General features: G+C 37.1%; 1 protein-coding gene across 1 annotated transcript; it reads left to right on the top strand.

The window, feature by feature from the left end:
- Window positions 1-2,976: 2,976 nt before the first annotated feature.
- Window positions 2,977-16,489, top strand: LOC135844068 (laminin subunit alpha-1-like). The gene is made up of 7 exons (XM_065362166.1): window positions 2,977-3,108; window positions 5,075-5,153; window positions 5,265-5,366; window positions 5,801-5,967; window positions 6,056-6,449; window positions 15,699-15,926; window positions 16,028-16,489. The coding sequence occupies exons 1-7, from the start codon at window positions 3,085-3,087 to the stop codon at window positions 16,294-16,296; spliced, it is 1,263 nt and encodes a 420-aa protein (XP_065218238.1). The 5' UTR covers window positions 2,977-3,084; the 3' UTR covers window positions 16,297-16,489.
- Window positions 16,490-17,316: the final 827 nt, after the last annotated feature.

Raw genomic sequence — 17,316 nt, 5'->3', positions numbered from 1 at the left:
TGTTGGCTCTCCCAAAAACAAATTACCTACTACTTCCTCAGCTCGTCCAAGCTTCCAAGTGATAAGTGCTTTTTTGTTGAGTACCTGGTTAAAAATTTTGCGAGAGGTTGAAATTTAAAAATATCAATACAGAGATTTCAAACTGAACAGTCTCTGATTTTTGTTTAAAAAATTATGTACTTAAAATTGTCACTTTTTGCAAAAAAAAAAAACAAAAAAAGTTTCTCATTCTGTTCAAACTAGCAGATCTTATGTTAAAATTGCCAAATAAAACTCTCAAAAAAGTGCTTATTAAAATCGTGTTCTTTTGCAAAAAAATCCAAAATTCACACTTTTTTTTACAAAAATGTTTCATTAAAAATTCTTATCAATTTTGGTAAAATTGCCAAAATTTTCTATTTTTCTCCGAAAATTTTCAAAATAGCCTAACTATTTATGCAAAAACTGCACCAAAAATTTGACTAAAAATTTTCGTTTTTTGTCAAAATTGCGGAATATGTCACACTTTTTTTTACAAAAATGAAAAAACTGCCAAAAAGTCTCACGTTTTTTTGTTAAGAATAATTTTCAGCTACTAAGTAGGTATCAGAAGGTTGACTCGTCAAGTTGAAATAAAAATTTCTAAAAAGCTTCACCTTATGCTGAAATTTTCAAAGTCTCGCTTTTTGCCAAAAATATCAGACCTCGACGTCTTTATAGTTAAACTGCCAAAAACTCGTTTTTTTTTTTCAAAAAAAAAATCTAAAGGGTTTCTCATTCTGCCCAAAATAGCAGATCTCATGTTAAAATTGCGCTCTCAAAAAAGTGCTAAAAATCGTATTCTTTTTCGAAAAAAAACAAAATCCAAATTATTTTTACAAATAAGTATGTACCTATTGTCTCATTAAAAACAGGAATGGTTAGCTAGCCGTTAGCTGTTAGCTTTTAGCCGATAGCCAATAGAATAATGGCAAACCATGGCTTTTCTTTTCTAAATTCTGTCTGGTTCCAGCTTTGAACTTTTCTTTTCGAGGTCGACCTTACACAAAAGAAAAACGATATTTTTTTATTAAATCGGTATTTTTGAACTTTGAAACTTGAAAATCGACTTTTTCGATGTTAAACAATAATTTGATTTAATTTGACTGTAATTATTAGTGTAGTGTTCCGTCCTCAGGGATCGCGCAGCGGAGTGGAGCGGAGGGGGAGGGTAGGAGCCCCACGGAGGGTGGAGGGTGCCCTTTTTTTGCCCTGTTCAGGAAGCTGAGGGAGCCGGAGCCGGAGGGAGGTACTTCAAATTTTTAAGACTGAGCCGGAGGTTCTTTCTTGAAATTTACCCTCCGAGCTCCGATTTGATTCAGTAATTTTTTTAGTAAGTATACCTAATATATGACAAATTTTCAGAAAATTATTCACAGTTTCATGTTTTATTTGGTATAATAAAATAATTACGTTGCTTTTCCCTTCTCAAAGAAAATTGTGGCTATGTCGTACCTAGTTATTTTGATGACATTGGTGTCGTTTTCAATTATGATTCAATACCACTGAGCACGAATATGACTTCAGGTTTTCTGCTACACTCACCTAGATCTCTCCACAGCCCTTCAGCCCCCTCCCCCCAATTTTCATTATTTTGGAATCATATTTCGAAAATACTTATGCCTTCAATATTCTTTCATCTTTCTCCTGCCCTGCTTAAACTTACATAATTATGATATTCGCTAAACTTGGACGTTTGATCAAAAATTATGAACGTACTAATATTTCGCCATACCACACGACTATTACGTCATTCTGCAATTGATTAGGTACCTTACTTATTAATTTTGCGATTCAATTGTTATTAATATCAGAAAAATGATACTTTTGGGAGGGGTGAATGACCCTTGATATCAAACGATACCAAAGTTATCAAAATAACTTTATTTCAAAAATAGGGAAAATTGAAGGGGGCTGAGGGGCTCTGGAGAGTGCTAGGTGAGTATATAGCAGAAAATCTGAAGTCATATTCGTGCTCAGCGGTATAGAATCATATGAAAACGACACCCTACTCATTATTATTAGATATTTTTCTCTAAATTCCCATTTCAATCCCCATCCCCTTAAGACACATTCTTCCAATTTTTCACCACGGCGCACCAAAGCAAAAATTTCTAAAAAAGTATACGATGTTTGGGGGCCAAAAATTCATCCAAAAAACGCGCTTCAAAAATTGTACCTACCTCGCAATCTTGATTGTTGATAGGCATAAAAAATTTCAAAAACGCTATTTCGAGGGGTAAATAGTATAAAGGGAGGGGGTTGAAAATTTGTTTAGAGATACTTACTAATGATACACATGACGTACTGAAAAATTTTCAAAATCGGTTAAAATAGGGCTGAGAAAAGTGTAATTCAAATTTCAGAAAAGGGGGATTCCCCAAAAACGGGAGATGATGTGGATCTGAGATTTTTCACGCGATGGTACCCACCTTCCATGCTACTAAGTACTAACAAACCGAACGATCTCGAAATTAGGAAATGAAATTACAAGCATTTTGAACAGAGGTATTGCCTACTCGTGTCATTATAATTGCCTATACTTCAACATAGCAGGATTACCAGAAGTATAAAATCTGATCAAATTCACGTTTTGGAAGTTATAATTCGTCAGGTTTATCAGGTTACAGGAATTCAGATAAAAAAATGAAAAATTTACAAAGAAATGTGGAATCGAGAGTGCTATTAAATTATATACCTACTTATAATCAATTTTTGAGCTCGAAATCGTACGAAAACAGGAAACTACGTCAATTTCATTAGTTATTTGCTCGACGACACGGTTTTATCTATCCTGCTTATCTAAACTGATATGGACTACAAATTTTCAGAAATCAACAATTTTGTGGTGCATGGATTTCCTGTAAATGAAAAGTCAGCGCGATAAATCAAAATTATTCCGGATGACGAAAATAAAAATTTATGTAGGTAGCCAACTATCTCTTACATTTCATTTTTACTTGATCAACTGTATGCAAATGTTTTTATTGCGGTAGATTATTTACTACAATTTGTTAAAGTACCTAAACTAATTGTTGAAGTGAGTGTTCGTGGAGAAGTAGCAAAATGGTCCTCATACTTCTGCTTTTGGTAAGTTTATCAACAAGGAAATCTTTACAACTCGTCAACTTCCGATCGAGCTGAAATTTGTTCACTGAAAGAACAAGTCATCCAGACTTCAGAACCAAATTTTCAGCACCGAAGTCAATTTTTCAATTTTTGGTGAATTTTTGAAAATAATAGAAATAGGCCACTGGCATAAATATGAGTAATTCTCAGAAAATGGTAAAATTCGTCTAAATGGCAAATTTCTCGAGTGGCTTACGAAGTAAAACAAGTTTTAGATTTTTATTTCCGCGTTTACTCGTCGTCGTCGTCGTCGTTTCCTTGTAAGCGGTAGGCCTGTTGGCCTGTCTGCTACAGTGTGGAACCTGTTGAGGATGAGCCTGAGGTATCAGTGAGTTTCCTCCTTGGTCTCCCTCTGCTTCTCTTCCCCGTTGGTGTATATTGGAGGACTTGTTTTGGTGATCTTGTTTCCTCCATCCTTTTGACATGATTTCTCCAATCTTTCCAATCTTCCCTATACTGTTTTATCTTCTTCATGACTGGCTTCACTCCGAGATCTGCTGTTATTTTCTCAGATGGGACTCTGTCTCTGAGAGTCACCCCTGCCGTTCTCCTCATGAACTTCATCTCCGCTGCCGTTATTCTTCTTTTATCAGATTTCTTCAGTGCCCATACCTCGCTTCCATAAGTCATCATTGGTATTGCTAAGGTATTGTACACCTTCAATGTTGTTTCTTTTCGCACCTTACTGCTTCTCAGGGTCCTATTTACTTATCAGTCCTGTGACTCTCAGGAACTTTGCAATCTTTCCACCAACATCTACTTCTCCCTGGTATGATATCGTGTTTCCCAGGTATTTGAAATTATTGACCTGTTCAATGATTTTTCCATTAAATTACAATCTTGCTTCTTACTGGTTCCTTTCCTTTGAAGGCCATTGTCTTTGTTTTCTCTGATGATATTCTCATATCATATTTTTCTGATGTCTTTGTTAGATTGTACATTGATCTCTGTAGGTCATCTGTTTCGGCTAGTATGGTACTGTTTGATCATCGGCGAATAGCACTGTTGATATTTCCTGCCTTCTGTCTGTTTTGATTCCTTTTGGCATCATTTTCTGCAATTTTTTTACCATGTGATCAATGTACATGTTGAATAAGACACATGACAGTGGGCATCCCTGGCGAACTCCTCTGTTTATTTCTGCTTGTTCTGAGAGTTAATTTCCAATTTGTACTCTTATTTCTAGTGTTCTCATATATGCTGTTTATTACCTTTCGCATTTTATATGTTATTTCTTCATCTTTTGGGACTTCAAACAGTTTTTTTCTATTGACTCTATCATATGCTTTTTCCAGGTCTATAAAGCATATGTGTGTTTCCAGGTTGTATTCGATCCTTTTTTCCATCAGTAGTTTTACTGTATAACTTGCATCAGTGCATGATTTGCGTGATCTTCCTTTTCTAAATCCGTTTTGACTTTCTGACAGCTTTTCTTCTGCATGATCTGCCAGTCGTTTTGCCAGTATTTTCGCATAAGTAGCCTATATCTTGTAGCAGGTGTTCAGTAGACTTATTCCTCAGTAGTTTTTCAGGTTTGACATATCACCTTTCTTGAACAGTGGTATTACAATTGCTGTTTTGAATTCTTCAGGTACCCTTTCTTCTTGGTACATCCTATTCAGGAATTCTAGCTTTTGTAGAAAACTAATTCCGCCATTTTCGAAAATTTGCCAAAAAATCAATCTCGCCAGCTGAAAGTTTGGTTGAAAAGTTCGGGTGACATGCTCTTTTAGTGAGCCAAATGGCTCAATTGGAGTTGATGAGTTGTTTCCTCACTAGTGACTTTCCACCATTAAAAAAGCAACCGTGAAAAATATTCAAAAACGTAGCCATTGTTTTGCTTGGTAAAGGATGAACCAAACTAAGGAGTCCAATTGTTTTGCTTCCTTTTTTTGTATTCTACATAATTTTAACCACTTTCTTTTAGATGCTTTGTGCGAAATTCCACCAAGTTACCATGGAATATAATGAAGGAGCAGGAGCTTTGGTCATGTTTATTGATCCAGGTATGAAAATGTTTAGGATCTTGCTTGGGTAAAATTTTCTGGTATTTTGAATAATATACAAAACTGTACTCATTAACTGTGAATAAAAAAAAATTTGTATTTCTGTGCAAGTATTCACGTGCAATGATGGTACTCGTATCCGCGGACGTCAATTTTGCGATGGAAATAAAGACTGCTCTCAGTATGAAGATGAATACTCTTGTCCCGACCAAGGTAAAAATGATACACACCAATGAGGGGGCGTAGAATAAGATTTTTCAAGGTTCAGTGAAAAAATGCATTATCCTTCTCTGAGAGCCCTACGCTGTTCCTCGCTTTGCTCTGCGCATCCTCGTTCAAAAATGAAGGTAGGCTAATCCCAAAAATTGCAATTTTCATCTAAAAAAATGTTCTACAAGCTCCCTAGGCCAAATTGTTCATTTGGACAAATTTTCATTTTTTGGTTTTGCTCATTTTCTAGACTTTAGACGCCCATAGTTTCTTCCCATGAATAGATAGAGGGGCTTGTAGATAGTGCCCCTTGTTCCCCGTGATGAGAGCTACAAGATGGTACTACTCCCATATAAATCTGCCATGTCACATGTCACCCATGGCAGGTTAATATAAGACAATTTATTTGATGATATTTCTTTTTCTTTTTTTTGTAGGAACTACTCAAGGCAGTTTTGTAACCTACAAATTCGACCAATCAAAATTGAGAGGAAAGATCGAATACATGCTGGAATTGAAAACAGCATCCACAGATGGTATCATTTTCTATGTAACCGAACCGACGCACAAAGACTACGTCACCTTATACCTCAATGAATCCAAAGTAAGTGTTGCCCTCATCCTCCTCCCTCTTCAGTCTTCTCAATACAGGTATCCGATTAATGTACGAGTATGTATTGTTCTCGTTTCAGTTACACTTCTCGTTCGTCTGTGGCTCGATTTCTGCTTCTGTAACATCCGAAGCGTTGGTAAATGAAGGAGAATGGCACACTATTGAGTTCACCATCGATCAAAATTTAGGTTTATTGAAGGTCGACCAACAAACTCAAACTATCCGCATCGGTTGCTCATCGTTCAACATCGCAGCTCCTTATTATCTCGGTGGAGTTGATGTTCCCACCATGAACACCAGCGTTATGACACATTTGCAAGGATTCAATCGAACTTTCGTCGGATGCTTGAAGAAGTTCACGGCTAACAGAGTCGAATACGAGAAACCTACTTCGTTGATTGGAGTTGTACCTTGTTCGAGTCAAGTCGTAGCTGGTACCTTTTTCCCGGCGACTGGGGGGTATTTGAAAGCTTGTAAGTAACCTAGATTTTAAAAATTAATTGGAAAGTAGTTGATTTGCAAACATTCTTTTCAATGATTTTTTTCCTTTAGTATTTTTGAAGTAGATACATATTTCAAGATCGAGTTACTAGTTTTTGAATTTTCGAAAAAAGTTTCGTGAAAATAGGCTGAAATTTTGCGAGAAATTCAAATATTTGCATCAAAATGGTTTTTGAGCAACTTTTGAGAATTTTGAGTCTGAAATTCGAAGGAGGGGGGGGGGAGGTTATTATATTTTTGAAAAAAGTGTCAATCGTCCGTTGTAATGAGCTAAATCAAAAATTTCTAACAAAATTTTATTTGAGGATTTTTCTGAATTTCGGGATCAAAATTGAGTCGTTATTTTTGAGATCTTTGAAACAGTGTCATGTGACCTGTCAAAAAAAAATAAAATTTTGCGAGTAATTCAAATATTTCAATGGAGAGCTTTTTTGAGGGAGGGAGGAGGTGTAAGTATTGAAAATTAATGAAATGTCCCCAAAAAAAGGGATTAACTTGAAAAAATTAAAATCAAAAAATCATGATCCAATTTTGGAGTCAAAATTTTTCAAAAATGCTCAAAATACGAAGTTTTGATTAGATATTTTGATTTTCTGTTGGAATTTTAACCCACTTTTAATGAATTGCAGGGCCCTTCTTTGTAACAACGTGGAAAATTCAACAAATTTTGGGATCCAAATTCTTCTGAAGCACTCTTTTAACCCACTTCGATAGGTCACATGTCACTTTTTTCAAAAATCTCAAAAATCATAGACTTGAAATTTCTCAAAAATGCCCAAAATAGATTTTCGTTGTCATATTTGAAATTTTCCTCAAAGTTTAGTCCATTCTGATAGGTCTTGTGACACTTTTTTCAGAAATCTCATAATTTTGGGCCTAAAATTCCTCAAAAATTGTACAAATTTGTTGGCAAAATTGGTCTTGTAACCGTAACGTATCGAAAAGTGTTCGGTAACTTTTGTTTTTTATTTTAAATAAAAATAAATTTCGTTTACGTAAAATCGCGTAATGTAAATACGTGGCTATTTAGTCGAGTTAAGTTGTTAGAAATTTCGTTGAAATTGTTGGCTATCAAATATGTATTCGATTGTTTGTTGTAATCGTTATGTTTCGTAAATTGTCGCGTTTAATATTGATTTTGTCTTCGTAATGTAAAGTAGTTCGAGCTTTTGCTCCAAGTCTTTTTTTGTTGTGGTTCATCGATCCATTCTCGGGTCAATGACCGAATAAAATAAATATTTTTTTATTTTATTAAAGTTGTCATTCTGTTTGTCGTATGTACGACGAAATTAATATTCTGTTTAGTCAGGAGTTATCGTTATTGTTCGATTCTCCGTACATGGTAGCGTAGAGCGTGGTTCGTGAAAGCTCTGTTTCGCAATTCGACGTCCTGTGTGGAATTTTCTGGCTTGTGTAGCTTCAGCGTATTGGTTCGTGTAGTGTTCGACGAAGTAAATGTCGACAGTCCTGTCCTATTTGAGGTCAGGAAAAGCGGTTAACGTAGACGACGAAGAAAGTAGTACGGATAAGCGTAAATCGAGCGCCGAGTTTCGTGGTTTTTCTGAAAAAGAAAAACCAGAACAAAGTATACCGAGGTCGAAAGGTAAAAGTAAAGTAACGTTACAGCACGTATCTGAGTCATCCGGCGATTCGGAAGCTGGTCCAAGTTCAGCAGGTTTTGGTGATTCGACATCTGACGATCCAACGATCCCTGTTGACTCCGTTCCTCCTCCGTCTAATCCGTCATCCGGTCCTCCACCTCCTCCACCTCCTGGTCCATCCGACGATCCGAGCGACGTTAGTGAAAGTAGCGACGACGACGACGAGTCCGACGAAGTAGCTGTAGAATCCGATTCGAGTAGTTCGTCTGGTAGTATGTTCGGTGCCGGTGATAATCGTGTAATGGAGTCGATGGTCTTTCGCGGTACGGGCTTCGTGTCCTGGAAGAGAAAAATCAAAGTAATTCTTTCGGCTAAAGGACTTCAAACCGCGATCCTTCAAGTAAATACGTTATCGCCGCGTAAAAAAGCGAAAGCTCTCGAAATTTTAATTAGGCACGTAGCTGAGAACGTTTTCCGACTGGTCAAGGAGACAGAGGATCCGTACGTATTCTGGACGGAGCTCAACTCCTTGTACCAGGCGGAAAACCAAGCAGCAATCATCGACTGTCGTACCCGTATTTCGAAGATTGTCATCGATATGTACAAGAGTCCGAAGGAGTTCCTAGAGGCATTTTATACGTTAGTTAACGATATGGAGAGTCTGGACGTGAAGTTAACCCCTTCGGAGATCTATACGTATCTGATCAATGCCTTGGGGAATTCCCCCAGGTATGAGTCAGTGCGTATGACTGCTCGAGGATTAGTCCACGTTACAGCTGGAGATCCCAATCCAAAAGTAATTTCATCGTTGCTTTTGAGTTTGGAAGATGCCTCGAAGAACTCCTCGACTTCGAAAGGTTCGACAAGTACTGGGTCCGCGATGGCCGCCGCCGATAGTAATCAATCCGGTAATAAACGTAATCGTAATCGTAATAAATCGCGTAGTAGTAATTCGAACTCGTCCGGTAATTCGTCGAACGGTAACGGTGATCGTAGCGGTAGTAGTGGCTTCGTTCAAGCCAAGGATCGTACCTGTTATAAGTGTCATAAACGGGGCCATATGGCCAAGTCTTGTCGATCCGCCGGAGGGAACTTTAGGAACGATACCAACCCTCGGGGAAGTATCGTTTGCTATCGTTGCAATCTGACAGGGCATATCGGTCGAAACTGCCCTCAGAACGGTGATTCGTCGCGTAATAACGGTGGTAACGGTTCGTCGAGTGGTACGTCGGGTACGTCTGGTACTGCAGGTTCGTCCGGTTCGGCAGGTCCTCGTCCGTCTATTGCGTTAGGTCTTTATTCATCGACACCTGAAAAAAAGGAAAATTTTTCTAGATGAAGGTCGTAGGTGTAATATCGTAGATGAATTCGTGAAAGATAGGTTCGGTCGTAGTAGTTTTGGAGACAGTGTCGCGATATCTAATTTCGGTACATCGCGTAACATGAATATCGGGTCGAACTATTTTTTAGGCGACTCGACTGCTTTGAATCTCGGTGAAGAAAACGCGTACGTTGAGACAAACGACGACGAAGGCGTTGATTTCATCACGTTTGTCGTCGATAGTGGTGCGACGTCGCATTTTCTGAAGCATCCAGGGATATTGCACGATGAGAGGAAAGTTCAGGAAACTTTACAATCCGCTCATCGGGAAGTATCCCTGATGAAAGAAGGAGTTGGTCGATTGAGAGTTTTAGCCGATGACGGAAACGTCTATTGGTTAAATGAAGTATTTTTCGTACCTACTCTTTCATTTAGTCTTCTGTCCGTGTCGAAAATCGTAGCGAACGGTTATCGTTTCTTCTTCGACGAAGATCCTCGTTTGGTCGATCCTGCGGGAAATTTAGTGTCTAGATTAGTACTTAACGATAATGGATTGTATACGATTCAGTTTATGATTAATATACCTCCTATGTTGTACTCTTGTTCTGATTATTCATCTGCGTTGATTTCTAATGATGTTAGTGACTCGACAAATGTAGGTAATGCTTCGGCGACGATAGGTAATGATTCTGGAATTGGAAACTCGAATGTTTCAAGTGTAGGTATAGGTAATACCAGTACGAGCAGTGACAGTGATGTAAATCTGAAAAATAAAAAACAGATAAATAAATTGAAAGGTGAAGGTGACATCTGGCATCGTAGGTTGGCTCATACGAGCAAGACGGTACTAGATAAGATTCCTGAGTTACGTGGATGTGATTGCCCACCTTTCAATCAGTGTCAAATTTGCTGTAAAGCAAAACAAAAGAAACATACATACGATTCAAGTAGGTATAGGTATCCGAACCCGCTCGATCTTGTTCATATTGACGTAATGGGTCCTATTACAGAAGGACTAGAAGGCGAGCGATATTTGATTGGCTTCGTAGATGATTGTACGAGATGGGGAGTAACGTTCGGAATGAGAAGTAAAGCCGAAGTAGGTACCTACCTAAAAAAGTATGTCAATATTAGTGAAACGTTGTGGAATACGAAAGTAAAGCGTATCAGGTGCGATAACGCTAGTGAATTTATCGGAGGTACCTTTAAAGAGTTTGTCGACAAAAAGGGCATATCTATGCAGAACAGTGAGCCGTATGAGAAGCAGCATAATGGCACCGTCGAACGTTTCTTTCGAACCATCCAAGAAAAAATGCGAGCTCTGTTGTATGAAGGAGGTTTAACGAATAAATTCTGGCTTTACGCTGCATACACAGCGAACTACGTGTACAATCGTTTACCGCATTCTGCCTTGAACGATTTGTCACCGTACGAGCTGTGGAATCGTAGAAAGCCGGATTTATCGAGAGTGAGATTGTTTGGAAGCGTTGCACGAGTTCTGGTACCGCCTGAAAAGAGAAAGAAAACCGATGAAAAGTCGATAGATATGGTGTTGTTAGGTTTTACAGAGACAGGTTATGTATTGTACGATGTTTTACGAAATAAATTCACAAATTCGAGTTGCGTAGAAGTTGATGAAACGCGTAAGATACACGATATCATCAACGATCATTTGTTAAAAACATCGGTAACAGTTAGTGTTAGCGACGTAGAGATCGTACCTACGTTTCAAAGTGAAATACGTAGTTCAGTGGAGCCAGCTCCTGGGTGCTCATCTTGGGTAAACCCAGATGAGTTGAGCGAAGCCGAACGTAGCGGTGAAATTCACGTTGATCGTAGTATGATTGATACTTCAGCTACCGACGATCGATCCGACGATTTTGCTGATTTTGCATTGGCTAGCGTCGATGATTTATCGTACGAACAAGCTCTGAATGGTCCAGAAGCGAAGTACTGGAAGGTAGCGATCGACGAAGAGTTAAAGGCGATGAAAGTAAAAGACGTTTGGTATCCGGTATCTGAAAGTAGCGTAAAAGGTGAAAATTACTCGAAGGTAGACAGTAAGTGGGTTTTGAAGAAAAAAATCAACTCGAATGGTGGGGTGAAGTATAAAGCGCGATTGGTTTTACGTGGTTTTAAAGATAGTCATTTTTACGAGTTAGATGAAATATACGCGCCAACCCCAAACCAACCGATCATTCGATTGATGCTAAATCTTGCGGTAGTAAATCGTTGGCAATTACGCCAATTGGATGTTAGCACAGCGTTCTTGAACGGTGACATTAATCGAAATGTCATGTTCAATCCACCTAAAGGGACTAACGAAGAGAAAGGAGTAGTATACGTTTTGAAGAGATCGTTATACGGTCTCAAAACAAGTCCGAAGTCCTGGAACGCTAAGCTAAACTCGTACCTATTGTCGTTGGGTTTTTCCAGAAGCAAAGTAGATCCATGTGTTTACTATGATTCGGAAAATCCGCTTCGGTGTGTGTTCGTAGTCTACGTCGACGATTTTCTTATCACAGGATGCGATGATCGTCTTATCGAGTGGTTGGTTAAGAGTCTGAATGAACGTTTTGGAATTAGAGACCTGGAACAATGCAAGAAGTTTATCGGCATGGAAATTAGTCATAGTAAAAATCAGTTAGAAATTCATCAGAATTCTTACATAGAACAGTTAGTTAGTGAATACGGGCTATCTAATTCGAACAGTATCTCAACTCCAATCGAACCGAACTTGAAGATAACTAATCTCAAGCTCGATAAAAGTTATGAAACCAAAGTGCGTGGTCTCTTAGGAAGTTTAAGTTACATAGCAAGGGGAACACGTCCTGATATTGCTTTTGCTGTAAACTTTCTAAGCAGATACCAGCACTTGGCAAATAAGGAGCTGTTCGAATACAGCAAGCGTATATTAAGGTATTTACGTAGTACGTTAAACGTGAAACTTACCTACGTAATACCTGAATTCGTCGATAAACACTCTGTAAGAGTTTACGTAGATTCAGATTTCGCTGGTGATTGTTTAGATAGGAAGTCAACGTCTGGAATTTTCATATTGCACTATGGCAATGTAATTGACTGGGTAGTCAAGAAACAAAATTGCGTGAGTCTTTCGTCGTGTGAGGCTGAATATGTCGCGTTAAGTACGTCTGGAAAGGAAGTCTGGCTTGGCGAAATTTGTTCGTTGAATTAGAAGTTCGTATTGACACCGTTCCGGTGTATTGCGATTCTAACGCAGCGATTGCCGTAGCGAATACGGTCGAATCAAAACGTACCAGACATATAGATGTCAGTTATCACCATATTCGCGATCTAATTCTTAAAAATGTGATCTATCTACAAAAAGTTTCATCGATAGATCAACTGGCTGATTTATTAACGAAAGCCACTACCCGTACGGCAGAGATGGCGCGATTCCGATTTTTTTAAGGAGTCGTGAGAATCGCATGAATCCGATTCCGGAATCGGATTCCATTTTCGATTCACCTGACAGATGAATCGAAAAATGTGAAATCTGACTCTTTTCAAGCAGGAATCGCAAATGTAATATGATTCGCGATTCCGGGAATTTGATTCTCGCGACTCCGATATTTCGATTCTCGCGACTCCTCATTACGATTCTCTAGACTCTCACAATGAACGAAATCACCCAAATTCAAATTGGGTTTTTCTACAATCCGCGGGTTGCATACTCTCTGCCTGTTCTTATCACTCCTGGTAGGCAAAACATTCCTCTGTGCTATTAAAAATACACGGATTTCGAAGTTTTTATGTAAAAAGTCCAACTTTTTCGATTGTTCGCGGATGCTGGTGAACTTGAATGTGGTCTCAAATTAAAGACAGTGAAATTCCCTATCGATTGATGTATAATTTTTATCATTTCGCGTAAAAATAACGGTTTTATGAATACTTTTATCCACCGTTTCTTCGTAATGTCAACTTTGAACTAAAAATACTCGAAATTTCGATCGAACACATAGGTATTTTACTATATCAAAATGTTTGTAATTTTATTCTCTTTAAAATGGGTGCTCGCCCAAAGCTCTACCTTTTACCGTTCAAAAGTTTTCGAAGTTTAAAGTTGCGGAAACAAGGTTCAAGCGGTAAGTATTGAACTTTGAACTAAAAATACTCGAAATTTTGATCGAACACATAGGTATTTTATTATTGCAAAATGTTCGTTATTTTATTCTCTTCAAAATGGTTCTTCACCCAAAGCTCTAGCTTTTACCGTTCAAAAGCTCTCGTAGTTTAATGCTGCGGAAAGTGGTTAGTGATCAACAGTTCAACACTAACGGCCAGTAATGGCGGACGGATTAACATACTGAATTAACCACTTTCCGCAACTTTAAACTACGAGAGCTTTTGAACGGTAAAAGCTAGAGCTTTGGGTGAAGAACCATTTTGAAGAGAATAAAATAACGAACATTTTGCAATAATAAAATACCTATGTGTTCGATCAAAATTTCGAGTATTTTTAGTTCAAAGTTCAATACTTACCGCTTGAAGCTTGTTTCCGCAACTTTAAACTTCGAAAACTTTTGAACGGTAAAAGGTAGAGCTTTGGGCGAGCACCCATTTTAAAGAGAATAAAATTACAAACATTTTGATATAGTAAAATACCTATGTGTTCGATCGAAATTTCGAGTATTTTTAGTTCAAAGTTGACATTACGAAGAAACGGTGGATAAAAGTATTCATAAAACCGTTATTTTTACGCGAAATGATAAAAATTATACATCAATCGATAGGGAATTTCACTGTCTTTAATTTGAGACCACATTCAAGTTCACCAGCTTCCGCGAACAATCGAAAAAGTTGGACTTTTTACATAAAAACTTCGAAATCCGTGTATTTTTAATAGCACAGAGGAATGTTTTGCCTACCAGGAGTGATAAGTACAGGCAGAGAGTATGCAACCCGCGGATTGTAGAAAAGCCCAAATTTCTTTTATCTAATTTTTGCCGGTTGGCGCTGAAAAGTGGTTGTGAAAGTGAATCTGAATGATGAATTTAGAATTTATCATTGTTTTACTAATAACATGGTGAGTTGAAAATTTTACATAAATGTTTGTTAGAATGTTCATTTCATCTTCAATGCTTCATTTTTATGAAATTTAAGGAGTTGTGATGGGAATCTGGCTGGAGTCGTGAGAGGAATCTGGTTGGAGTCGTGAGAGGATCCTAAGATGAGTCGTGAGTGGAATCTGAAACGGAGTCGCGAAAGGAATCGGAATCGAAAATTACGATTCGGATTCGGATTCCTATATCTGGCGAATCTGATAAGCGGAATCGGGACTCAAAATTTTGTGGAATCACACCATTTGGAATCCGATTCTCAAGCTCCTGGAATCGCGCCAACTCTGCCGTACGGTGTTTGAACGTTTGTGTAAAATATTATATCGCGTTTAATAATTGTGTTCGAGTCGATTTTAAGTAGAATTTAAGTTAAAATTTTGTTGTAAAAATATTTTTAATCGTAGTGTTTACAAACACCGGTAATGATAAGAAGCAACAAGTTTTACGTTTTATTAAGTGGTACGCGTGTTAGGGAAAATATTTTTATGGTGGGGTGTTGGCAAAATTGGTCTTGTAACCGTAACGTATCGAAAAGTGTTCGGTAACTTTTGTTTTTTATTTTAAATAAAAATAAATTTCGTTTACGTAAAATCGCGTAATGTAAATACGTGGCTATTTAGTCGAGTTAAGTTGTTAGAAATTTCGTTGAAATTGTTGGCTATCAAATATGTATTCGATTGTTTGTTGTAATCGTTATGTTTCGTAAATTGTCGCGTTTAATATTGATTTTGTCTTCGTAATGTAAAGTAGTTTGAGCTTTTGCTCCAAGTCTTTTTTTGTTGTGGTTCATCGATCCATTCTCGGGTCAATGACCGAATAAAATAAATATTTTTTTATTTTATTAAAGTTGTCATTCTGTTTGTCGTATGTACGACGAAATTAATATTCTGTTTAGTCAGGAGTTATCGTTATTGTTCGATTCTCCGTACAGATAGGTCACATATTTTTTTTTTAAATTCTGTAAATCGTGATCCAACTTTTTGGGCTTGAAATTCTTCAAAAATACTTGGAAGACATTTTCGTTAAAATATTTGAATTTTTTACAAAATTTCAATCTGTTTTGATAAGTTGCAAAACACATTCTTCAAGAATTCCGAAAGTAATGACTGAATTTTTAGCACAAAATTTTTCCAAATTAGTCATACTTAATAATGCATATTTCTTTAGCACTATTTATATGATATTCAATGATCTAATAATGAATTTATTGTTTTACAGTTGACCAATTCAAAGTTGGCAAAGACTTCGAGATCAACTTGGAAATAAAACCACGTAACATTAGCGGCGTTCTATTGGGCGTACACGGGAAAAAATTCTTCTTAGTTTTGCAAATGATCAACGGAGCCGTGAAATTTACGGCGGACAGCGGTAATGGACCATATTACACCATTTTCAAACCTCAGACCTCGGATTACTTCTGCGACGACCGTTGGCATTTGATTAAAGGCACGTAAATTCGATGTTAAACTCAATAATTTCATTTACCCGTTGTTATATGTAATTATTTTGATCCACGATTATGATCGTTTTTCATTCGTATTTTTCAGCTGTGAAATCCAAAGCTTTGGTAATCCTGTCAGTGGATGGAACCGGAGCCGAATACGGTACTGAGCCTAATGGTATCAAATTAACCAATACCAATAATCCATTGTACGTCGGTGGATATCCTCCAGATTTATCTAACGCTAGAGGCATCGAAACAAACATCCAGTATGTCGGATGCATGAGGAATCTGCAGATAAACGGACAAAATTACAACTTTTCTTCATTTACGACGTTCGGAAGCGTTATGCATAATGCAATTTGCCCTACTTAGGCGTATTTTAGAAAAGTATAGTCCGAAGGTTTGTATTTATTTATTTATTTATTTATTTATTTATTTATTTATTTATTTATGATGTATAAAAATGTTGTACGTAGGTATAGTTTTATGGACATACTGTGTATATTTTTTTTGAATTATTTTACACCTAATTTTTTGTGTGTTCAATTATTTTCACCAGTGTAGATAAAATTATGACGTGTTTCTGTTTTGATTTGAATTTTTTTCCTTACTTATTCTAAAAGTACTTATTTTTTCATTTATTGTTTGTGATTTTTTTTCTTTTGATTTTTTTACCAAAGTAAATTACTTATTGTGATTGTAGAACTTTTCATTTCTTTATTTTTTCAACTTTACTCGACTCTACTCCATCGTTTTAGTAAAATTATGACGTAATCGGTAATTATGAATGATAAATTGATTAATTCGATTAAATTGAACTTTTGCTCAACCAATTTCGATCTAATCACCATAAGATAATTAATTTCCAAGCTCGTAAAAAATGAAAAGTATCAAAAAAACGACGAATTTGAATTTAAAACGTCGATTTCTTCAAGAAATATTCATTATAGCGTGAAAATAATCACGCCATTGGTTTCTCCGTGTCAAAAATCGCCTATTTTGAGCTTTTGTTGGGTCAAATTCCCATCGTAATCTAAAAATAATTCAATTATGGGTCAAATCCCTGCAAAAATCACGATAGGCAACCATTTTGACCGTGCTGACTTGAGAAATTTTTTTACAAGCTTACATATTTCCAATTCGTTTTTTTGTTTTTCATGGAAGAACAGTTCAATATCACTGAATACGGTGAAATTAATTTTAAAAAATGTTTAATACCTACTCGTACATTCAAAATTGTAAATGAAAAAAAAACAAAAAAAATCACTGAGGCCCCTTTTCCATGGAACCCCTCAATTTCAAGCCTGGAAAGCCCCGGAAAGCCCTGAACACTTCATTCAAGCCCTGGACACTGAGCCCTGAAACCCAAAACCAAAATTTCCTGGGCCCCAA

This window comes from Planococcus citri, chromosome 4 (assembly GCF_950023065.1).
Source record: "Planococcus citri chromosome 4, ihPlaCitr1.1, whole genome shotgun sequence".
Taxonomy (NCBI): domain Eukaryota; kingdom Metazoa; phylum Arthropoda; class Insecta; order Hemiptera; family Pseudococcidae; genus Planococcus; species Planococcus citri.
This window is presented reverse-complemented; position numbering and strand designations above follow the sequence as displayed.